This window comes from Metarhizium brunneum, chromosome 3 (assembly GCF_013426205.1).
Source record: "Metarhizium brunneum chromosome 3, complete sequence".
Taxonomy (NCBI): domain Eukaryota; kingdom Fungi; phylum Ascomycota; class Sordariomycetes; order Hypocreales; family Clavicipitaceae; genus Metarhizium; species Metarhizium brunneum.
In genome coordinates, this window is record NC_089424.1 from 4,170,181 (window position 1) to 4,194,321 (window position 24,141).

At 34.4% G+C, this 24,141-nt stretch overlaps 3 protein-coding genes and 1 non-coding gene across 4 annotated transcripts; 3 read left to right on the forward strand and 1 right to left on the reverse strand.

The window, feature by feature from the left end:
• Positions 1–11,192: 11,192 nt before the first annotated feature.
• Ank3_1 (Ankyrin-3) lies at positions 11,193–17,241 on the forward strand (the record flags this gene model as incomplete). The annotated part of the gene is made up of 9 exons (XM_066130794.1): positions 11,193–11,200; positions 11,260–11,572; positions 11,637–11,699; positions 11,767–11,949; positions 12,034–12,130; positions 12,186–16,460; positions 16,513–16,639; positions 16,748–16,962; positions 17,057–17,241. 9 exons carry the CDS (start codon positions 11,193–11,195, stop codon positions 17,239–17,241), a joined length of 5,466 nt encoding a protein of 1,821 aa, XP_065986628.1.
• Positions 17,242–18,410: 1,169 nt separating this feature from the next.
• G6M90_rRNA00000014 lies at positions 18,411–18,526 on the forward strand. Its single transcript, XR_010715685.1, has one exon. It is a non-coding gene; the product is annotated as a 5S ribosomal RNA (ribosomal RNA).
• Positions 18,527–20,286: 1,760 nt separating this feature from the next.
• On the forward strand, positions 20,287–21,783 carry G6M90_00g065160 (uncharacterized protein; the record flags this gene model as incomplete). The annotated part of the gene is made up of 2 exons (XM_014684772.1): positions 20,287–20,641; positions 20,723–21,783. 2 exons carry the CDS (start codon positions 20,287–20,289, stop codon positions 21,781–21,783), a joined length of 1,416 nt encoding a protein of 471 aa, XP_014540258.1.
• Positions 21,784–21,928: 145 nt separating this feature from the next.
• Positions 21,929–23,705, reverse strand: sdnE_1 (Cytochrome P450 monooxygenase sdnE; the record flags this gene model as incomplete). Its single annotated transcript, XM_066130795.1, has 4 exons — positions 21,929–22,717; positions 22,782–23,002; positions 23,063–23,478; positions 23,554–23,705. 4 exons carry the CDS (start codon positions 23,703–23,705, stop codon positions 21,929–21,931), a joined length of 1,578 nt encoding a protein of 525 aa, XP_065986928.1.
• Between the last annotated feature and the right edge of the window lie 436 nt (positions 23,706–24,141).

The following is a 24,141-nucleotide window of genomic DNA, read 5'->3' on the forward strand; positions in this document are numbered from 1 at the left end:
TTTTATATAATAAAAAGTATTTATATTTTATAAGTTTATTTATAATTATAAATATATTATTATATTTTATATTAATTATTAGTTCTTTTAATATTAATAGCTTTATAATATAATTAAAAGCTATTAATTCTTATAGTTATATTAATACTAATAATAGTTATAGTTTTTTATATAGCTTATATTATAAAGCCTTATTTTTTTTATATTATATATATTTATTAATAACCTTTTTAATTATTTTCTTAATTCCTAAGAAATTATATTATTATTATATTTTATTTAGTATTTTATGGATTCCTTAATATTTATAAACTAAATATTTATATATTTCTTTAATATATTCTTTTTATAATTTTAGTAGTATTTAGATTTTCTCTTTATATATTAGTACTCCTCTTAGGTAGTATATATATCTTATTAATATATCCTTAATATATTATATATTATTTATTATTTATTAGTATATTTTATTATATATTAGGTTTTTTTTTTATACTTTTAATATAATATTTAGTTATCTTTACTAAAAATTATTATTTTTATTAATCTTAAGGAGTTATCCTATTATTATAAGTACTCTTATATTATAATTACTTTTTTAACTTAAAGCGTTTACTTATTTATTCTTAGATTCTTTTTAATAAATAATTTTATAATTAAATTCTAAAAAATATTTAGCCTATTAAATTTATTATTTATTTAATTATTATATTATTATAAAATAAAAGATATTCTTATAATTAATATATACGTTAACTTTATATTTATTTCTTATAAAATAATATTTAAATTCCTTAAAAGTATTAATAATTATTAAGAATTCTTTATTATAAATAAGATAATTAAGTTTTACTTTATAAAGTTTTTTTAAGTAAAATATAATAAAGTATAATTTCTTATTATTATTTTTTTATTTAACTTATACTCTTAAAGTAAAGTTTAAAAAATTAGTTTTTAGTTTTATTTCTTTTTTTAAGTTAAAGGTTCTTAAAATAGGTTTAAATATAATAAGTTTTTTAATCTTATTAAAGGTATATTATACTTTATTATTTTAATTTTATTACTTATTTTTCTTAGTAAGTTTATTTAAGGGTATTATAGTTTTATTATAGCTTTTAATAAACCTTTTATAATAGTTTATAAAGCCCTTAAAGCTTTATATATCCTTAATATTCTTTAATATTAATTAGTTTTTTATTACCTTTACTTTAGATTTTTTTATTTATATTTTATTTAGTTATATTATATATTCTAAAAAGTCTACTTCTTATATATAAAATTTACTTTTTATTAGTTTTATTAGTAACTTTATGTTTTATAGTGCTTATAATACCTTATATATATATTCTTTATGGTTTTTTAGGGTTTTTAAGAAGATTAATATATTATTTAAATATATTATTATAAAATTATTTAAATATTTTTATAGTATATTATTAATTATTTATTAAAATATTATTAATATATTAATAAGCTTAAATAATATTACTAAGTATTTAAATAATTTAAACTTTATTTTAAAGGTTATCTTTTATTTATAGCTTTTCTTTATTTAAATTAAATTATATACTCCCTTTAGGTTTAAAGTAATAAACTAATTTATTTTATATAATTAGTTTTATAATTCTAATATAAGTAATAATAATATTTAATCTTTTATAGTAATTATATTTAATTATTAATAGTTTATTATTAACTATAGTTTTTTATTCTTTTTTAGAATAAATATAACTAGGTATTTAGCTTTTAATATAAATACTTTAATATAGCCTTTTATTAGTATTTTATTAATATATTCTTATAGTGTTTTAAGTTCTTTTACATTTAAGTTATAAATCTTATAAAATATTATTAATTTTTTATTTATTAAGTTAATTTAATAATCTTATTAATTATATTCTAGTAATCTGGTTTTTAATTCTTTTATAAATAATTTTTTATATTTTTAGTATTTCTTAGGGATATTCTTAAGTTTTTTTTCTTTTATTATTAGGCTTTTATTATCTTTATTATTCTTATTTTTTTTTTTTTTTTAAGTTTTTTATTTATATTTATAAGGTTTTTCCTTAAGGTAATAATAACCTTTTAAATCTTAGCTTTTATCTTCTTATTACTTATTATTATTTATATTTTAATTTATAATATTATTAAGGTTATTATAATAGATCTAATTATTTTAACTACTTTTTTATTACTTATTTATTATTATTAGTTCTTAAATAACTTACTTAAAAGTTCTTTTTTTTTAGAACTTTATTTATAAGCTAAGTTATAATAAAATTTTTTTTTTTTTTTAAATTTTATTAATTTTATTAGCTTAAAGTCTTATTTTACTTTAATTAGCTTATTCTTTAATTAATTAGTAGGTTACTCTCTTATAATTATAAGTATCTTAATACTAGGTTATATTTTAATATATTTATAATATTAAGTTAAATTACTTTTAAATAACCTTAAACTTATACTTTAAGATAATTAGTCTTTTAATTAATAATTTTATTATTATAAGTAAAAAGTTTTCTTTTAATATTAATTAACTTATATAATACCTTTTTATGTTTTTATAATAATTAATAATAATTTATAACTTTAAGTAAAATATAATTACCTATTATACTATTATTTATAAGTATATAAATATAATATTTTATAACTTTAGTGTTTAATACTATTTTATTACTTTATTTATTCTAGATTATATTAAGAGTTATTAATATCTTTTTTTTTATATTAGCTTATAGCCTTTTTATAAATAATATACCTTATTTTTTAAGTTTTTTAAAATAAATTCTTTTATGATTTATTATTTTATTTCTTAGTATTATTTTATAAGTTTAATTTTATTTTATAAGTACTTAAAGTAAAACCTATTATTAAATATTTAATATAAGTAATTATAAATTTAGTTTTTTATTTTTTTATACTTTTTATATATTAAGTTATTATAATTTATTATATATTTCTTATTATATTTAGGGTTAAACTTCTATTTATTATACTACTTATTTAGATTTTATTTATTATAATATATTAATTTTATAGTTCCCTTAGGGTCTTTTTATTTAAGTATGTTTAATACCTGCTATATCTGTTTATATATTACTAGTATTTTATATTATTACTTATATTATTTCTTAGCCTTATTTATTATATATTTTAAATAATTTAATAGTAGGTATACTATATAATCCTTTATTTTATATTAAGGTAACTTAAGTAATAATTCTTTTTTATATATTAAGATTTTTTTCTTATATATATATTAATATTATTACTTATTTTTTATATATATATATAATTAATATATATTTAATTTATATATATTTATAAGGTTTATATAAGCTTAATATTTAATAAGTATATTTAAATTAGGTTCTAAGATTATTATTTAATTATTATTAATTATTTTTATTCTTTATTTTAGGAGTTCTTATTTAAAGTATAATACCTTAATTAAATATCCTTTTATTTTAATTAGAAATATATTTAATTATGCCTTAATTTAAAAATATACCTAATATATTATAAATATATATAATACTTATATTAAATGTGTATACTTTATATATCTTAGTAAAAGTCTAAGATTATTTTCTTTTTCTTCTTTTAAAAACTATAATATTTAATTTTTTATTATTATAATAATATTTATTATTAGAATAAAAATTATAAAATATTTTCTTATTAGTATAAGAAAATATTATTATATAGCTTATTCTTATATAATTATTAGCTTTATAAGTGTTTTTTCTTTATTTTATTTATTTTTAAATACTTTTAGAGTATTTAGGATTATATTATTATTATTAATACTTATTTCCTTTACTTTATCTTTTAGTTTATTAAAGGTAGTAAGAATTTATATATCTTATTTCTTTTTATATTATTATTCCCTTTAAATTTTCCTTACTTTTACTTATTATTATACTTAATTAAGAATTTTTTAGTATAAGTTTTTATTTAAATATTTTAGTGATTTTAGTTTATAAAGTTTCTTTTATCTTATTATTATAAGTATTCTTTTTTTTATTAATTATTTATTTAGGTTTTTTTATATTAATTATTTAGCTACTTATAGCTTATTTCTTATAAAGTTTATAATTTTTTTTTTTAGTTTTTTTAGTTTTTTTAAAGATTATCCTCTTTTTTATTTATTACTTATATAAATATAATAGTTATTATTATAATAGAAAGTCTAGTTAAGGTTCTTATATTTTACCTTTAATTTAGTAACTTTAATTTTTTATTAGTTAGTAAAATTAAGTTATTTTTTACCTTCTTTTAGTATTAGCTTTTATTTTTTCTTAGGTTTCTTATATTTATTAATAAAATATCCTGGTTTTTTATAATTATAATATTTTTTTTCTTTTTTATTATCTTTTTTAATAATATTAAGCTTTATTTATTTAGGGTTAAAAGTATAATTATAAGTAATAAGTTTATTATACTTCTTATATTAATTAGCTTAATAACTCTTTTTTTTAGTAAGGCTTTAGGTTTCTTTATTTTATTTCTTTTATATATATTATTAATATTATTTATTATTAATTTATATTATTATAATAATATAATCTAATAAGTTATTTAGTTTATTCTTTTTATAAAGTTTATTTTTAACTTCTTTCTTAAGTCTTTTATAAAAGGCTAATATAAAAGGTTTATTTTCTTAGTTAAGCTAAAATATAAGTTATTTAAAGTAAGTAATATAATTAGATATTAATCCTTTCTACTTAAGCCTGTTAATATAATACTTAATAGCTTTAGCTTTATTAATTATTTTAAAGGCTTTTTTAATAGCTTTTTTAAACTTATTATAACTTTTAAAAATAGTATTAGTTTCTTCTTTATAGTTATTTTTTTCTTTATTAAGGTAATCCCTTATAATAAATTTAAACTATATAAGTACTACTCTTATTATATACCCTTTTATATATAATACCTTAATAAAAGATTCTTTTATTTTAATTAAGAATTATTAATAATAAGCTTTAAGTTAAGTAAGAAATCCTTAAAGTATACCTAAAGATCTATTATATAATCTTAATATTTTAGGTTTAAGGATTTCTCTTAAGTCCTTTTTAATTATAATAATAATTATAGCTTATTCTTATTATTCTTTTTTTATTTATTAGACTTATTCCTAAAAGCATATAATTTTAATAAGTATTTTATAAGTAAAAATAATTATTAGTCCCTCTTAGATTTTATTTAATCTAGATATAATAATAATCTTATATAATATTATATTAATAGTTATTAGGTATTACTTAGAGTAACATAATAATAATCTAAATAAGAGCTTTTAATATATAATAACTTAGGTTCTTAAGGGATAAACTAGTTATAATTTATATTAGTAAAGCTACTAAGGCAATTAATCTAAGTAATTAGGTGTTATATTAATAATAAGTTATAAATTATAACTAAGTAATTAAAGTTAAAAAGTTATAAGTAAAGCTTATTTAATATAATAATTAGTATTAAAAGCTAAGAAGCTAAAGTCTATTTATAAAGTAATATTAAGGGTTCTTATATATTATAATAAATTACTTCTCTTATTATAATATTTCCCTTTAGATTATTATTATAATTATAATCCTGCTTATATAGATTATAATTCCTTTTATAATTTAAATATAATAGTTACTCTGACCTTTAATCTATTATTTATCCTGCCTATACTGCCTTATGGCTTATATAGCTGGCCTAACCTACAGCCTGCTTCCTGTATACGACTAGGTCGTAATAATATTTAAATTATAAATTTTATAAAATATTATTAACTTTTTATTTATTAATTTAATTTAATAATTTTATTAATTATATTTTAATAATTTAATTTTTAATTTTTTTATAAATAATTTTTTATATTTTTAATATTTTTTAAAAATATTTTTAAGTTTTTTTTTTTTTATTATTAAGCTTTTATTATTTTTATTATTTTTATTTTTTTTTTTTTTTAAGTTTTTTATTTATATTTATAAAGTTTTTTCTTAAAATAATAATAATTTTTTAGATTTTAGTTTTTATTTTCTTATTATTTATTATTATTTATATTTTAATTTATAATATTATTAAAATTATTATAATAAATTTAATTATTTTTTTTTATATATATTATTTTTATATTATTTATTTATTATTATTAATTTTTAAATAACTTATTTAAAAATTCCTTTTTTTTAAAATTTTATTTATAAGCTAAATTATAATAAAATTTTTTTTTTTTTAAATTTTATTAATTTTATTAACTTAAAGTTTTATTTTATTTTATTTAACTTATTTTTTAATTAATTAATAAATTATTTTTTTATAATTATAAATATTTTAATATTAAATTATATTTTAATATATTTATAATATTAAGTTAAATTACTTTTAAATAATTTTAAATTTATACTTTAAAATAATTAATTTCTTAATTAATAATTTTATTATTATAAGTAAAAAGTTTTTTTTTAATATTAATTAACTTATATAATATTTTTTTATATTTTTATAATAATTAATAATAATTAATAACTTTAAGTAAAATATAATTACTTATTATATTATTATTTATAAGTATATAAATATAATATTTTATAACTTTAATATTTAATATTATTTTATTATTTTATTTATTTTAAATTATATTAAAAGTTATTAATATTTTTTTTTTATATTAATTTATAGTTTTTTTATAAATAATATACTTTATTTTTTAAGTTTTTTAAAATAAATTTTTTTATAATTTATTATTTTATTTTTTAATATTATTTTATAAATTTAATTTTATTTTATAAATACTTAAAATAAAATTTATTATTAAATATTTAATATAAGTAATTATAAATTTAATTTTTTATTTTTTTATATTTTTTATATTTTAAATTATTATAATTTATTATATATTTTTTTTTATATTTAAAGTTAAACTTTTATTTATTATATTATTTATTTAGATTTTATTTATTATAATATATTAATTTTATAATTCTTTTAAAGTTTTTTTATTTAAATATATTTAATACTTATTATATTTATTTATATATTATTAATATTTTATATTATTATTTATATTATTTTTTAGCTTTATTTATTATATATTTTAAGTAATTTAATAATAAATATATTATATAATTTTTTATTTTATATTAAAATAATTTAAATAATAGCTTTTTTTTATATATTAGAATTTTTTTCTTATATATATATTAATATTATTATTTATTTTTTATATATATATATAATTAATATATATTTAATTTATATATATTTATAAAATTTATATATATTTAATATTTAATAAATATATTTAAATTAAGTTTTAAAATTATTATTTAATTATTATTAATTATTTTTATTTTTTATTTTAAAAGTTTTTATTTAAAATATAATACTTTAATTAAATATCTTTTTATTTTAATTAAAAATATATTTAATTATATTTTAATTTAAAAGTATATTTAATATATTATAAATATATATAATATTTATATTAAATATATATATTTTATATATTTTAATAAAAGTTTAAAATTATTTTTTTTTTTTAAAAAATTATAATATTTAATTTTTTATTATTATAATAATATTTATTATTAAAATAAAAATTATAAAATATTTTCTTATTAATATAAGAAAATATTATTATATAATTTATTTTTATATAATTATTAGCTTTATAAATATTTTTTTTTATTTTATTTATTTTTAAATACTTTTAAAGTATTTAAAATTATATTATTATTATTAATATTTATTTTTCTTATTTTATTTTTTAGTTTATTAAAAGTAATAAAAATTTATATATTTTATTTTTTTTTATATTATTATTTTTTTTAAATCTTTTTTATTTTTACTTATTATTATATTTAATTAAGAATTTTTTAATATAAGTTTTTATTTAAATATTTTAATAATTTTAATTTATAAAGTTTTTTTTATTTTATTATTATAAATATTTCTTTTTTATTAATTATTTATTTAGGTTTTTTTATATTAATTATTTAATTATTTATAATTTATTTTTTATAAAGTTTATAATTTTTTTTTTAATTTTTTTAGTTTTTTTAAAAATCTTTTTTTTTTATTTATTATTTATATAAATATAATAATTATTATTATAATAAAAGGTTTAAGTAAGATTTTTATATTTTACTTTTAATTTAATAACTTTAATTTTTTATTAATTAATAAAATTAAATTATTTTTTATTTTTTTTTAATATTAGCTTTTATTTTTTTTTAGTTTTTTTATATTTATTAATAAAATATTTTAGTTTTTTATAATTATAATATTTTTTTTTTATTATTTTTTTTAATAATATTAAGCTTTATTTATTTAAAGTTAAAAGTATAATTATAAGTAATAAATTTATTATACTTTTTATATTAATTAACTTAATAACTTTTTTTTTAATAAAATTTTAGGTTTTTTTACTTTATTTTTTTTATATATATTATTAATATTATTTATTATTAATTTATATTATTATAATAATATAATTTAATAAGTTATTTAATTTATCTTTTTTATAAAGTTTATTTTTAACTTTTTTTTTAAGTTTTTTATAAAAAGTTAATATAAAAAGTTTATTTTTTTAATTAAGCTAAAATATAAATTATTTAAAGTAAATAATATAATTAAATATTAATTCCTTTTATTTAAGCTTATTAATATAATACTTAATAGCTTTAATTTTATTAATTATTTTAAAAGCTTTTTTAATAGTTTTTTTAAATTTATTATAATTTTTAAAAATAATATTAGTTTTTTTTTTATAATTATTTTTTTTTTATTAAGATAATTTTTTATAATAAATTTAAATTATATAAATATTATTTTTATTATATATTTTTTTATATATAATATTTTAATAAAAAATTTTTTTATTTTAATTAAAAATTATTAATAATAAGCTTTAAATTAAATAAAAAATTCTTAAAATATATTTAAAAATTTATTATATAATTTTAATACTTTAAGTTTAAAAATTTTTTTTAAGTTTTTTTTAATTATAATAATAATTATAGCTTATTTTTATTATTTTTTTTTTATTTATTAAATTTATTCTTAAAAGTATATAATTTTAATAAGTATTTTATAAGTAAAAATAATTATTAGTTTTTCTTAGGTTTTATTTAATATAAATATAATAATAATTTTATATAATATTATATTAATAATTATTAGGTATTATTTAAAGTAATATAATAATAATTTAAATAAAAGCTTTTAATATATAATAGCTAAAATTCCTAAAAAATAAATTAATTATAATTTATATTAATAAAACTATTAAAATAATTAATTTAAGTAATTAAATATTATATTAATAATAAGTTATAAATTATAACTAAATAATTAAAGTTAAAAAGTTATAAGTAAAGCTTATTTAATATAATAATTAATATTAAAAGCTAAAAAGTTAAGATTTATTTATAAAATAAAATTAAGGGTTTTTATATATTATAATAAATTACTTTTTTTATTATAATATTTCCCTTTAAATTATTATTATAATTATAATTCTACTTATATAAATTATAGTTCCTCTTATAATTTAAATATAATAGTTATCTTAACTATTAATTTATTATTTGCCTTACTTATACTGCCTTATAGCTTATATAGCCGGCCTAACCTATAGCTTGCTTCCTGTATACAACTAGGTTGTAATAAGTCTCTTTTATGCTTATTATATTTTAAAAAAGAAGATAGCCCCTAAGCTTATACTACTATAAAAGCATGAAATTACTCTTTACTAGTAGCTTTAAAAACCTTTGGTAAGTTTCTTATTAAATTTCTTATTAATTATTATAGAAATTATAGCTAACTTTAACCTTAAAGGCTTTAATAACCTATATTTTTAAATTTATAATTTAATAACTATCTTAAATTACTAGTAAAAGTAAGTAATAAATAAAAAAAACACTTAATACTAATTTATATACTAAAATAACTACTAATAGTTAAGTTAAATATCTAAAAGGCCTTTTATACTAAGTATTTAAAGAGACTATATATAAGCTAAGCTTAATATAGCTGTAAAAAATTAATATTATAAGTAATAATTACTATTATTATTATAATATTTAAATTATAATATAACTAATAAGTAAAAAGAATTAATTAAAAGATAAAGCTTTCTTTAAATTAAGAAATTTATTCTTATAATATTATTATTATTATTATAGCTAATAAATATAACTAAATAGGTAATTAAAGCGCTTAAATAACTAAAATAACTAAAAAATCTAGCCTAAAAGTATATATATTAAATAAAAACACTAAAAATTACGTTTTTAAGTAATTTAAAGCCTATTTAAGGCGGTATTATTAAGAAATTTATATAATTATATAATTACTTTTATATTTAATTAAGAGTATTTATTTTTATATATTTATACTAAAAATATATTATAAGGTCTAGTAGTGGGATTACTAGACTAAAATCAGGGCGTGGTGGGGTATTAAGCGCACCAAGCAAAATGGGTGAGCGCGCCGAGCAATCCACGTAGACCGGCCGTCGTGTCAAACCGTATGCATGCCGTAAATCCAATTCATCGGCCCTGGTTGCCCGGCCCGTCCGCCAACTCGCGTTGCACAAACAAATTTTCGCCACCTCTACGCTCTCGTCGAATAAATGAGCAGGTTTCTTTAAACTTGGCATTACTTGATCCCAAAAAACGCCAATAACCCGACTTTGCTCGCGCGGTAACGTACTAAAATTTGGCACGGTAATAATAATCGACTTTGGGTTATCAAAGGTCCTTGGTTTGGCACGAGGCCTTGAGGGACGGAAGGTCCGGTGCCCTATAATAAATACAGGAAGTCGGTGAGGACTGTGTGCCTGAGGCAGCCCTCGCTTATGACCGACTTCGGGCCTCGTGGCCGTTGCCTTGTTGTTGTGTAACTTTGTTGGCCCAACGCCCTTTGTTGTGTGCCAACTGTGTAATATAAGGGGGCGGGACGATGTTCATTTTCAGCCTAACATCTGCTTTGAGGTATCAAAAGCGCTTGGTCTCATAAAGCTTTCTTTATACAAGAACTTGGTCGAGGTTGAAAGCCCAAGGCTGCCAAAGTGGTCGTGTAATACTCTGCATGACTGTTGTTGTCACACCAGCCTTTGTCTGTGGCCTGATCGTATGACGGAAGCTGAATAGAATCATCGTGGTCGAATACCCCAACTGAGTTTCCGTGTTAATATGGCTTTGTGAGAATCACCACCTTCGACGCCAATCTCTCTGATGCTTATCTAACCAAAATCTCCAGGATCGTGCTAGCGAACGGCGTTGGCGTTGGCTATAGCACCACGCCCTGGGCCTGGAACAGCCAAGAAGCGTCTGAGACGGCCTGGATTGCAGGAGAATTCCCAGAAGCAGACTTCTTGAGCTTCAACTGGGCCGGCGACAAAGCCCATGGCACCGCGGACGAATATTTCCTTCGAGAAGCTCTGAAAGTTATCCAGGAGTTGCAGCGCTTCAATAACAACGGAGCGTCAGATTGTAAGCCGACAAGTAAAAGTGTTTCGCAAAAACGCATCATCTTTGTTGCTCAGGATATTGGAGTCCCTCTGGTAAAGCATGTATGGCTACCTTGGTTCTTTGGTCTTGTACTTTCAACAACATGATTTAATCCATGGCCAACAGGTTCTTTTGCTCGTATTGAAAGATGTTCACAATCACTGGATACTGTTTCAAACCGTTGCACTGGTGAATTTTTTACTGGAAAATACTCTCCACGCCTTGCACGCTGCGATTGCTAATGTTCAGTCAAAAGCATCTCATCAAGCCGCCGCCATACTATGACCCGAAGCAATGGAGACAGTTCGGTACCATACTGGGAATTTCCTCACAACTGGAGCAATGGTCGACAGCCTTTGCAAATCTCGAAGTTCAATTCTCCACCATCTCTGGGGCACTCAACCAGAAACTTTACGGGGTGGCCGCTGGGCATGCATACGTAAGTGTACAACCGGCGCTTCTTTTCCCTTGCTCTCGTAGGGATCCATAAAATGTGCCCTTGCCGACTGACCTATGTTCACAGTTGCCTGGTGATGGGCCCTGTGATTCCCAAGGGAGAGAGCCGATAGAAGAAGACATTCTTTGCGATATTAGGACTTCACTAACAGAAGCCTCGATCCGTGAGTCACCTCACTTGGAATGAAGTAGCAGTACTGACTGGACGCTTGAAACCAGGGCTTGACCCCGGGTACCACACGCTTCAGAGGGCTCTTGCTCGTCCGGATGCAGACATTTGTAACATCAGTCTCGTCCCGTCACCCCCAGGCCCTGGAGCCTACTTGGAAAGCCATTTGTCTTTCAAGGCCTGGTTAAAAGATCCAGGCTCAAGTGTGCTTGCTGTGCGATGGTATCCAGGTTCTAGTCACAAATACGTCGCATCCCATCTCATGCACTCCTTGCGTCGCATGTACCCAGGCTCAAACACGCTGTTCTTGAGCTTTAGTTTCCACCGCTGGGACGCACGTCGGAACTCAGAACAATGCCTAGTTTCTTCAGCGGTTCGGCAGCTTCTAATCCTAAAGCCGGAACTCTTCATCCGTGCTCGATATGTGGCGGAGGCATACTCCAGGGGACCAATGGTCTCGCCTCAGCGGCTCTGGGATTTGTTTCACCATCTTCTCATAATCCTACAACACACCCGAATATTCTTCGTGGTGGACTCAGTAGACGAGTGCGGTGAACAAATTGCTGCGAAGCTCAGTAGCCTTGCAGCCTCTAGGTCAATATCGGTGCCGCTGAAACTCGTCATGACAAGCTCTACTCCATGTAATGGGACATCCAACATCGCTTTCCACGCAATTTCACTCGAAGACGATGGATGGAGACGAGTCATCCGTGATATAGTAGCAGAGAGAGTCTCAAGCATTGCACGTGCGAGGCCTGTTTGGAAGGAATCTCAACAACTTATTGTTGAGAAACTCTGTGGTGGACAAGATAGCATTGAGCATGATGTCATGTTAAACCTGGAACTCCTTGAGCAACGCCATATCCCTTCTACAAAACTTGCCTTGAAGCAATTCTTGTCTACGCCCCCTACAACAGCATATAGCGCAACTGTCCGCGGGCTACAACTGGCACAGAAACGACGAGCCAAGCTGGCTATCAACTGGATCTTCTATGCTGTGCGCCCACTCACCATCTCGGAACTCGCGGTAGCTCTGGCGCTGGGAACTGATGCCGAGGACGATGTTGGAGCTGCAGGAAATCTGACATTCAGCGAAGTTGCCGAGAACGTCTCTTGGGATCTCATGGGGGATCTCGGCGATTCCTTGAGTCTCGGTGTCAAAATTGTCGATGGCCATATTACGATACCAAGTCAAACTTTTCGCAGTCATCTTGAAACATGCGTCGACACCCTTATACCCGGTTTCCACGGATATATAGCCGACCGATGCATCTCGTATCTATCGCTCTGCTTGACGCAAGCGCGTGAAATCTCGCTGTGCCGGGAAGGTGATGCCTTGCACCCAGACTCTATCTGTACCGCTCTGGCCTTGCGTGAGTACGCGCAAATTTATTGGGTAGATCATTACAATCTTCATATGCCGACTATTGATGTTCTTGATGACAAGGTGTTGCGTTACATCTGCCTCTGCGCGGATCACAGCAACGAAACCTTTGTCTCGGCCGCTTATGAGAAGACTTATAGTCCATCAACCGGACGGAGAGAAGATATCGTCAGCGACCCCCTTTTCTTGGCAGCGCAGATTGGACTTGCCAGGGTCATACGCAATCTCGTTCAAGTTGACAAGCACAAGGCACCGGAAAAAATAGAACGAGCGATTGAGATTGCAGCGAGCCATGGTAATCTCAACGTTGTCCGTGAACTTCGGCCGGGTTCTCGGCCAGGCCGTTTGGCGCTCGCTGCCTGTGCAGCTGCAGAACATGGGGATGTCGAGATCCTTGAATATATTTTAGAAACCACAGATGTGTCGGATATTGACCGTTTCACATCACAACCGGGGGGCACAAATCCATTGCTGTTATCAACCGCAAATGGCCACACGTCAGTGACAGAGATATTACTAGCAAGAGGGTGCAACCTGAGGTCTGTCGATGAATCCGGCAACACGGCGGTACATCTAGCATCACGACTCGGGGATGGCAATACTCTCCAAGCCCTCCGAAGCGCCAGGCCTGACGATTTCAAGTCAGCCATAAACACCGCAAACTTGGAAGGGATGTATCCTCTACAACTGACTTGTGCAGCTGGAGTCGTAGACGCATTTGCGCTTGTCCTAGGCGAATCGCCTGAGGCTTTGGTTCAGCAACTCTATAAGGCTTCCAGGAGTCCGATCCACGTGGCGGCGCAACACGGTCAACTCCCGATTTTGCAGGAGCTCTTTGGCACCCAGGCCATCACTTTACGTACAGGAAGTTCCTTGCCCTCACTAATCTTTCTCGCTGCTGAGAATGGCCATCTGTCCGTTGTTCGCTACCTGGTAGAGCAACTGCACCAGAGGCACAACACGGCCACATTGGAAGGCAGAAAGGAGAACAATACGGATACAAAAGATCTGGAGAGGGCTCTGTGTACGGCCATAATCAACGGACATGTCGGGCTTGTGGCGCTGCTCGCAACAGCAATTGACGTCGAATATTTCCACCTCGGGCAGGCGGTTGAGAACAGCCGCCTGGAGGTCCTCAAGGCCCCCATCCGTAACAGCCCATCAGCATCTCCAGATAATGAATACGATAAATTGTTAGTCTGGGCTATATTCAGAAATAAGGTGAATATTGTTCGGCGTCTTATTCGGCATCTTACTAGGAAAGGAGTCAGTCCTCCATGGGCCGATGATGAGAGATCAATCCATCACGCGGCTCGTTGGGGCCGCGAATCCTGCCTTCGTGCGATACTTCGGAGGGCCAATCAAGACATCGTCCGTCAAAAGGACTCCGGGAGCAGCCCTCTCGATATTGCCGCGGAGTCCAGCCATCTCGAAGCGTTCAAGCTGTTGCTGGAATGGGAGCCACCAGGGTCACGTCGGCTTTTTCGGACATTAAGGCTGGCCATCAAGGCTCCCAAGGGACATGGGAAGGTCGATCTGGTTCGTTATCTTCTCGATAACGGATGGTCAGCCTGTGCCGTTAATAGTGACCGGGAAACACCACTCCACATAGCTGTTCGGTGCCAGGGGGACGATCTCGACACGATTGGACTCCTTCTCGACCGAGGTAGTGATCCGGACGCCAGTGACAGATGTAACAAGTCGCCGCTTTACACAGCTGCATTCCATGGCCACGCGAAAGCTGCTCGACTACTTCTTGCAGCCGGAGCCAACCCTAACCAGCGTAGTATCGGACGCACTCCACTGCATGAGGCAATTATGGAAGGGCACAAAGAGGTCGTTGGCGCCCTTGTTGGTCTCCAAGGCGAGCAGGATGATGATGCCACCACAGATACAGCCTACGAAGGGGCGGGCGTCGAGTTTGAAGGCTTGGGGGGTTCCAGGGTAAACCCTGGCGCCGTCAACAGCTCGTCGGTCACTACCGGTCCCGTGCTGAAGTCGATGCCCAAAACCGACCTGGAGGCTGTACTGACTGGCACAAGAAGAACCCCCCTCATCGTGGCCGCCGAAAAAGGTGACGTTGAAGTTTGTACTATTCTGCTCACTGCTGGCGCCAATCCAAACGCCGGCGGCGGCGATTATGGCTTGCCACTCCACACTGCCTTGTGGAAGGGGAATGAGAAGCTGGTCAAGCTTCTCATGAAATATAAAGCCGATCCCAACGGCATGAGCCGTCCTTTTGGTACACCGCTGCATGTCGTGTGTGGTGGTTCAGAAGATGCCAAGTCACAACGACTTGGTCTCGTTGATCTTCTCCTCGGACAAGACGCGAAAATCGATGCACAAGATTACGAGGGTCGGACTCCGATTATGATTGCCAACATCTATAAACAGGAGAGCATCATCGATTTGCTTTTACGTTCGGGAGCTAATCTTGATATAGTTGACTACCTGGGATCCTCGGCCCTGCATCTTGCCGTCAGGGTTGGCTCGGACAAAATTATCCAACGGTTGCTAGAGGCTGGTGCTAATGCAGACATCAATGACAAATGCGGCCGAGGTTTGCTATATCTCGCATTCCTCTGCGGACGGTCACAGTTACTAGATACGGTGTCGACCGCCTTGCCCGAGGACCGCAGAGCCGCGCACATATCTGCAGCTATGCCGGCCTTATTCAAGTTGGACCAGGGCATTGAACTCTTTGATGGCGTCTTTGCCGAGACCGGGAACCAAGGCATTAACCTCAACGTCCCGGATCGGTGTGGCTGGACGAGCCTGGACCTTGCGAGAAGCTACGAATTGCCAGGTGCAGAGATTGAGCGGCTGCAACAATTAGGATGTACCGAGGGCATCACGAAGCGGGAACCGACCAGACTATCCCCCTATGATAGGAGCGACGCTATTACTGTCTCGGAAGGTGGAATGTGTGCTCAGGTGAAAGGTATCGTGCGACTAAATCAACATGGTTTGTAGCGAGACTAACAGATTGATAGCTACAGAAGACTATCCGTCACCACTCGACGAGAGAATCTTGGGCACCGTCCGAGCCGACTATTGTGTTCCAATTGACAAGGGTATCTTCTATTTTAAGGTTGACGTCCTTGAGTGTGGCCTAGGAAAGTATGACGCGTTGACCCCCTCTTCTTTATCAAGCCTGCTTTGCCTGTACTCGATCCTGCATGATATACATCTATTTCATATCAATTCATCTCTCACACGTTGCCATAGCATAATTGCCATCGGCCTAGCTGCGGAAAGCTGCCCAATGAACACGATGGTGGGCTGGGGGTCTAGCTGGGGCTACCGCAGCGACGACGGCGTCTTCCTAAGTAAAAACCATCCCGAAGGTGCCGGCCAGAAATATGGTCTTGGTCAGACCGTGGGTGTAGTGTACGACCCAACTCGGAAGCGGCTTTGGTTTACTCTAGATGGAAAAAAAGCCGGTAAGTCTAGCTTTATCCTGCATCACCAAGTCGAGTTTAGAAACTGTCATTATAAACGCAAACTAGTTGACGCTAATATTTTGATATTTTACAGGGGAGGCCTTGGACCATATAACCGGACAACTATTCCCGGCAATATCGCTGTTCACAAGTACAGAACCGGAAAGTGCTGGCCCGGCCGAGGTAGGGGTTACGTTTCCATCTGGACTTCGGGATGCTGCTCGATTCAGGTACAAAACTCAAAGTCTGCGCAGCATCTCACCTAGCACAGAGCTTTAAGTCTTATTCCTGAAGCTGCAAGGACTTGGCGCGATTGTTGGGACACTTGGTTTAGTATGAGAGTCTCTTGTATTTCTATCTGGTAGTAATAGACGGCTGGGTTCCTATAACATATTAAGCGACCAGACTATTTACTAAAATTGCCCTAGTACGTAGTTGCCTATCCATTGATCTATTTTTAGCGCATCATAATGATGGCGGTTGCGATGATTGAATACCTGTTGCTAGGTTAGTTGATAACACATCATTGTGAAACAAGGTACCTACAGTTGCTGTAGCTAATATGATTCGTGACGTTATAGGCAAAAGTTACAGACAGCCGCCTTAGAAGCCATTAGTCGTCAATTGCTGCATGTGCCATGCCCTCTCTCCAGGATAAGCGAAGCCCTGGCAACGGCAATTACGCGATGGTTGTGCATGTCAATACGCCCAACTCTTGCCTCTATCCCATGGAAAATGATTGGCATTTGGATGACGGCTAGGCGAATAAAATGTAAATCAGGCAGCGGACTTGACCAGCTCATACGTTGTGCTTCTACAAGTAGCCAAGTACTTTACCGTAAACTACACCTGGTCTCTATATGTTCGACTCGGCATATCTACTTGGTAAGTACTAGCTGTCTCTGTTTGGCTATCTGGAGATGAATTCTTGCTGTCTAGTTTCTCAAGCTGTGACAAGGGCAAGTGATATTGGGCTTGGAACAATGTTCGATATTCAGCTAATAATTCGCTTTGATATCGAAGGTCCTTGGTTTTCTCAAGGCCTAGGAGGGCAGATGACCCGTATTTATATCAAGAGGCGGTCAAGGGCTGTCCTGGGTGCCTGAGGCCCCCGTTAGGTCTCGCGCCCTTGTGTAACTATCGTCATGTTCAAGGTCCGGCCCGCGCCTTTATGGCAACGTGACATCCGTGTAACACAAGCCAACTCCATATCATCAAGATCACGTAACCGAGGGCTAGAGCGAAAAGCGAAGTCGCGAGCTCGCACACAACTACTTGAATCAGGAACGCCAGGTTTCGCGCGAGGAGAAAATCACAGACATAATGATTTGTTCTGTGCCGTGAAGAGGCGAGATATTGCGCTTTGGTGGGAGGTGTTTGGCATTGTGCTACGATGGCGCCTCAGGGGAATGAATGACAGCGGATCGGGAAGCAAAAAGAGAGAAAAAAACATACAACACTAGGTATTCGCTGGTCGTCACCGACCCAACTACTAATCCAGCGCTCACTAGGTTATCGTACGAGATCGGACGGGATCGTGAGCTCTGCTAGTGGCTGTGGTCGTATGTGTTTGACAGTGAGGCATTTTTCATCTATAAAGCCCACTTGTGAGTGGATGCTATTACCGAGTCAAGTATTTGCTTGACAGGGCTGTGTACTCCCAGAGCCCACGCGCCGTTTATAAATCCCGGTCAAGGAGGGTTGCGCACTTGTCGTAATAAAGTCGCCGGATTAAGTGTGGGTCAACTAGTATACCCGTGCTACTATATGGAATTACTATACAGCCACTTTATAGCTATGTAGCTCACTAAGATCCACTCTGTCTAATACGGACGGCAGACTGAGGTTGTCGCTCTGACACGCATCGTCCGAGGTAGCAGGAATATGCAGTGAATAAGCATTGAGTACTGATTGCACCAGGCCATTACTCGTCCCTCACACTACCTACCCTTACTCCCGCGTTGATACATGTACTATCAGCGCATGCTTGGGAAGGCACCATGCGTTAAGGACACATTTTGTCTTCTAGGATAGCTTGTCAAGCACCTAATTGCCCTTTGGCTGACACCTCGAACCTTATCGCCGCATAATATCTGCAAACCTTCTTGTAATTACAAATCATCCCGCCTGGCGGGAAAACTGACTTTTGGAATCTGACGTCTTAGTCATATAATATCATCTATAGCTCCGCAACCTCGGCATGTTCTTGATACCTGATGTTTGATTCCAGGAGGACCGACGGTATTCAACAGCTGCGGGCCATTCTGAGGCTTACCAGTGGCGAAATACATCACGATCTGAGAGAACCGTCGACGAATATGAATAAAAAACGAATAATTGCGCCAGGCAAGTGAGTTGACAAATCATGGAGCACAGCTCCCAGGGCGTTTTACATAAAGCTAATGCTGTTGACGCAATACGCAACTGTTCTCCGGCGATGCGGCAGTCAGTCATTTCCTGCCATGCACGCCTAAGCAGGGATAGTAACACCTGCTATCCATACCGTGGTTGAATGCAAAACCTCAGTCTGACATCCATCCCGGCCAGAAGGGGGCTAGCCACCGCCGCCGGTGGTCATCCGCTCCGCTGTTGCCGTGTGTCCCGGTTTTGATGACTGTAATCCGGGGCTCTAATTGGCATTCGTTCTAGGCCGTGGGCCACGTCTTCGATCTGGGTTCGAAACGGCGACACAAATCTAACGTCCGCTGGAGGTTCAGCGGGCACGTTTCCTATCCTCAAACGCCGACGCCAGCGAAATAGGGGCTGTGCCGGATTCTAACTCCAGATGTTGTCATAGGGCGACACAAACCAAAGTCTACCAGGGTTACTCCACTTCTGCCGTGTCGGTATATTCATGACCTAAGTGGAGATATAAGTGGCTTGGGAACTTGTATCTTACTAGTTGGTTAACGTAATACTCAACCCCTAATGGAGAAGTGATCAACGGACGGGATGGCCCCTTACAATGTTACACAGGCTCACTTATTCACGAGGACGCGTTGTGTTTCTTTCCTTGAATCAAGTATTTCTGTGGACGAAGGGGACTTGAACAATATCCCATTCCAATGGCCCAGCACTGAACCAACACAACTGCCATTACTGTCTATGGATAGCAGCAGCACTATGCCAAACGCAAATATAGGCATGAAAGATGCCTGTGATAGGTGCCACAATCTCAAATCTCGATGCATCAAGCTCCGCAACTCTTCAGCGTGTTCAAGATGCCAAAAGCATGGATCTAGCTGCACATACAGTCCGCCTCTGCCGGTAGGCAGGCCCAGAGGGAAATCGTATAGGAGCCGTGAATCGAGAGAAATCGAGAGCATGCTCCGGCATTCAAGCTACAGCACCGAGGGAACACCCGAGGAGCCACAGAGCTCATCATCACCTGATCACAGTCTCAGTCAAGAAAATGCCGACTTTGCCACGGTAGAGATGGAGCCAGAAAAGGGCATCGAGGACAGAGAAATCATCTTGCCGCCTTCGCCACAATCGCAACTTCATTCACTGCCCACCTTGTATGGGACGACGCTAGGCAATATCGAATCAGATACACGCGACAAGGACACCAGCGGCTCAGAGCGGCATAAAATGCCGAGTCATCGACCCATCTCTTTGTCTGCTGCCGAGCCAGACCTACACGCGGGTTATTTAAATTTGAGCATTGGACAAGGACTTTGTACGTTACTGAACATTGATTCAAAACTGCTCTATGTATTCTGGAATGGCATATACTGACCTTTGACTTGTTTGCCTTTAGCCTCTTCTGGGGGCCAGGATGAAGAAGATATGCAATGGCAGTCTATTCTCGGAACTAATACACCCCCGCCGTCGGATGGCCACTTGGTGGGATTCTTGTCGATGCCTGAATGGACCATATCGCCAGAGCTCGACAGCCAGTGGAAGGACTTGGCCCCGGATAGACGACTTGATGCCGCAGACGGGGACGGGGAGGCGGGCGACACACAACCAACATCTCCCTCTTCTGCCTTTCACACACGTACGTGCATAGATGATCTCCTTATTATTCAGCGAGATTTGTACTCGTTGTCCGAATCGATTTGCACTGTCAACACGAGACAAACTGTGAGTAAAGCAGCTCCCAGCCATCGACAGTCCTGCGCCGGCAACATAGAGAAGATGTTCTCAGCGACGGAGAGCCTCATGCACGTCATCCACACGATGAATCAGAGTGATGGCAACACGTGCAGCCAGGGTTCCGGTGCCTGTAGATGCTCTTCGGGGGCCGACAGAGACTGCCGCTCCGAATCGATCCCAAACACGTGGCGATTAGCAGACAACTCTACCGTGCTGCTGATTTTGAGCTGCTATCTCCGGCTGCTGGACATGTACGAGTCTCTTGCGCAATTCCTGCGCCATAGTCACCAGACCGGGTCTCCAAACTCCACCGTCAACGCACCTGGTATTCCCATTTTTGCCCTCGGCAACTTCAACCTGGGGACGTCTCCGGATGCCAACATTGGCGTGATCCTGCACATGGTGCTAGACATGGTGGATCGTCTTCAAACGGCAGTCAGTCACTGCGCCGTCAAGGCCACGGGCGACCTCAATTGGGAATCGGAGACGGCATTCCGCCGAGGCCATGCCGGCTCCTGGGGCGCCGGGTCGTCCAGGCCCTCGGGCAGAGCAGGATACCAGGTTGACGAAGCACACGGGTGCTCTACGGGCAGGGCAACGGAAACGTTTCTCAGAGCGATGCTCTCTGATGTCCGCGGGCACGAGTTGGGGCTCATCAGGAACCTTCAGGATCTGAGACGGTCCATCAGGGGAAGATGGCTCGGTGCCTTGCCGTTTACTTGAGAACAGAGTAGAGACAACTATGTAGATACGTAATAGTCATGCCATTCATCACCTTGCGCAAGATACTCTAGTGCTGGACAATGTGCCCGCCGAACACGGTTATACATGTGCCTGCACGTCCCGGAGGCCTGCATCGGCCGCCGCGTCAGGACTCGACGACGACTCTGACGCCCCGCGAGTCGGGCTTCACAAACGGCACCAGGACCTCCCCCGTCATCCTGATGTCGCTCTCGTCGGTTTCGAACAAGACCAGCTGGCCTATGTCCCCTGGCCGCCGGACACGGCCTGACCCAAACAGCCGAAATACCTTGGCCAGCGTCAGGTACAGCTCTGCCATGGCGAGGTTCATGCCGACGCAGTGCCTGGAGCCCTTTCCAAACGACACCAGATACCTGTCCAGCCCGGGATCGTCGGCCCACCGCTCCGGACGGAACGCAAACGAGTCTGGGAAGACGGCCTCGTCATGGTGCACGTCGTACGAGGTCATGCTGACAGGTGTGCCCCGGGGGATGATCCATTCGCGAAACACGATTTCCTCGTCGGGCCAGATGCGCTGCAGGCGGCCGACCACGCCGTACGACAGGCGCAGGGACTCCTTGACGACGCCGGTCAGATACGGCAGCCGCTGGACCTGGTCGAGGCGGAGGCCGGGCTCGAGGCCGAAGGAGGGCAGCGCCGTTTCCAGCTCGTCTCTCAGCCTGGCCAGCACGGCCGGGTGGGTGAGCAGCTTGAAGCACGCCACCGTCAGTGCCTTGGCGGTTGTTTCGCTGCCGGCGCTGACGAGGACCTGCGCCTCGGCCGAGAGTCTGGCCGGCGTCTTCTCCTCGGGCGGGAGCTTGCTGCCCAGCAACTCGCGGAACACGGTCAGGTGGGAGGCGTCTTGGCCTACGGCCTTGGACTCGAGCGTCAGCTCCTCGATCTGGCGATGGAGACGCTGTCGACGACGGCGCACGGGTTAGTTGCAGGAGGCGCGCGGAGGGGGAGAAGGGAAGGCGTACCTTGCGCTCGGTGAGGAACATTTCAAACGCCGGGCCGCATCGGACGAGGATGGACTCGGGCAGCGCCAGCATCGCCGTGACGAGCCAGCCCAACAGGCGGATGTGCTTTGCAATCTGCGCGAGCCGCACGCCTCTGTGGCTCGCGTGCTTGTAGCTGGGGTCAAAGTCTGGAGCTGCCAGTCGGTCGTAGGAGCGAGCAAAGCAGTACTCCATGATGACATCTGCGCGGCGCGTTAGCCATGGATGGTGGTCTCGGCGAAGGCCAAATCGGCAATCCTTACCGTTGGTCAGTGCAGAGAAGGCATGGTTGAGATTGGTGACGACGGTGCGCCGGCCACGACGCTCGGCCAGCCGACGCACCAGCAGGTCCGCCTTGGACTGGATGACGGGCTGCAGCTTGTCGACGTTCTGGGCCGAGAAGAACTGGGCAATGGCCGACCTCCTCACGCGGTGAAGATCGTGGGCGACGGTGGACAAGGCCGAGTCGCGGACGCCGCCGGCGCCGACTGAGTCCCAGCTCCATTTGTCGCGCTTCCGATGGATGCCCCCCGAGACGTAGAGCGTGTTGTAAAACTGCGACTCGCAGATGTGAAGCTCGCTCGGGTTGATGCGCACAATGGGGCCGTATCGCGCGTGCATGTCCCGGACAACCCATATGTAGCGGCCGCGCCGGACAACATCGTGGTAGAACTGGTACCTGGAGGCAGCGTGTAAGTACTTGACAGTTGACGGCATCGAAGCCGAAAGCCGAGTCACGGCAAGGCCTGCTCACCACCATGTTGCCGCGGCGATTCTTGGTCCGGGGAACCGGGACAGGGGGCTGAAGTACAGACGAAAGACGGCCAAGAGGAGTCCATATAACGGGATAAGCAGCAATATGGTATATGGCCCGAGCCACAATGATCTTGTCACGTCTGAGAGCATGTTTTTTCTTTATTCTTGTCTTGATACTTTTTTATTCTCTTTATTTGGTGGCTGACCGGCTTGGGTTATGGGCTGTAATTTTGTAAATCTCCCAAGTAAGCACTCAGGTAGCTGGAATGTAGCCTTGATACCAAGTACGTCACATACGAGACAAAACCATAAGCCAACAAGTCACCCCGGACTCTGGCTGAAATCCTTTTCCCGGACTCCGTACACGTGGCTTGGAGTCCGGCGAGTTCGACTGGGGGAACAGAGAGAAAACCCGCCGGAGTTCATGTTGGCATGCATCAGCCCCCGGACCAGCCTCTGCGTCGAGCCGTGTGATTTCGTCGCAATTTCTATTCATCGACGGCAGCCACCAAACGCCAAATCCACATTCGCTTCTATCCTTGCTGCGGAAACTACTATAGCCTCTTGGCGACATATTGACACTACT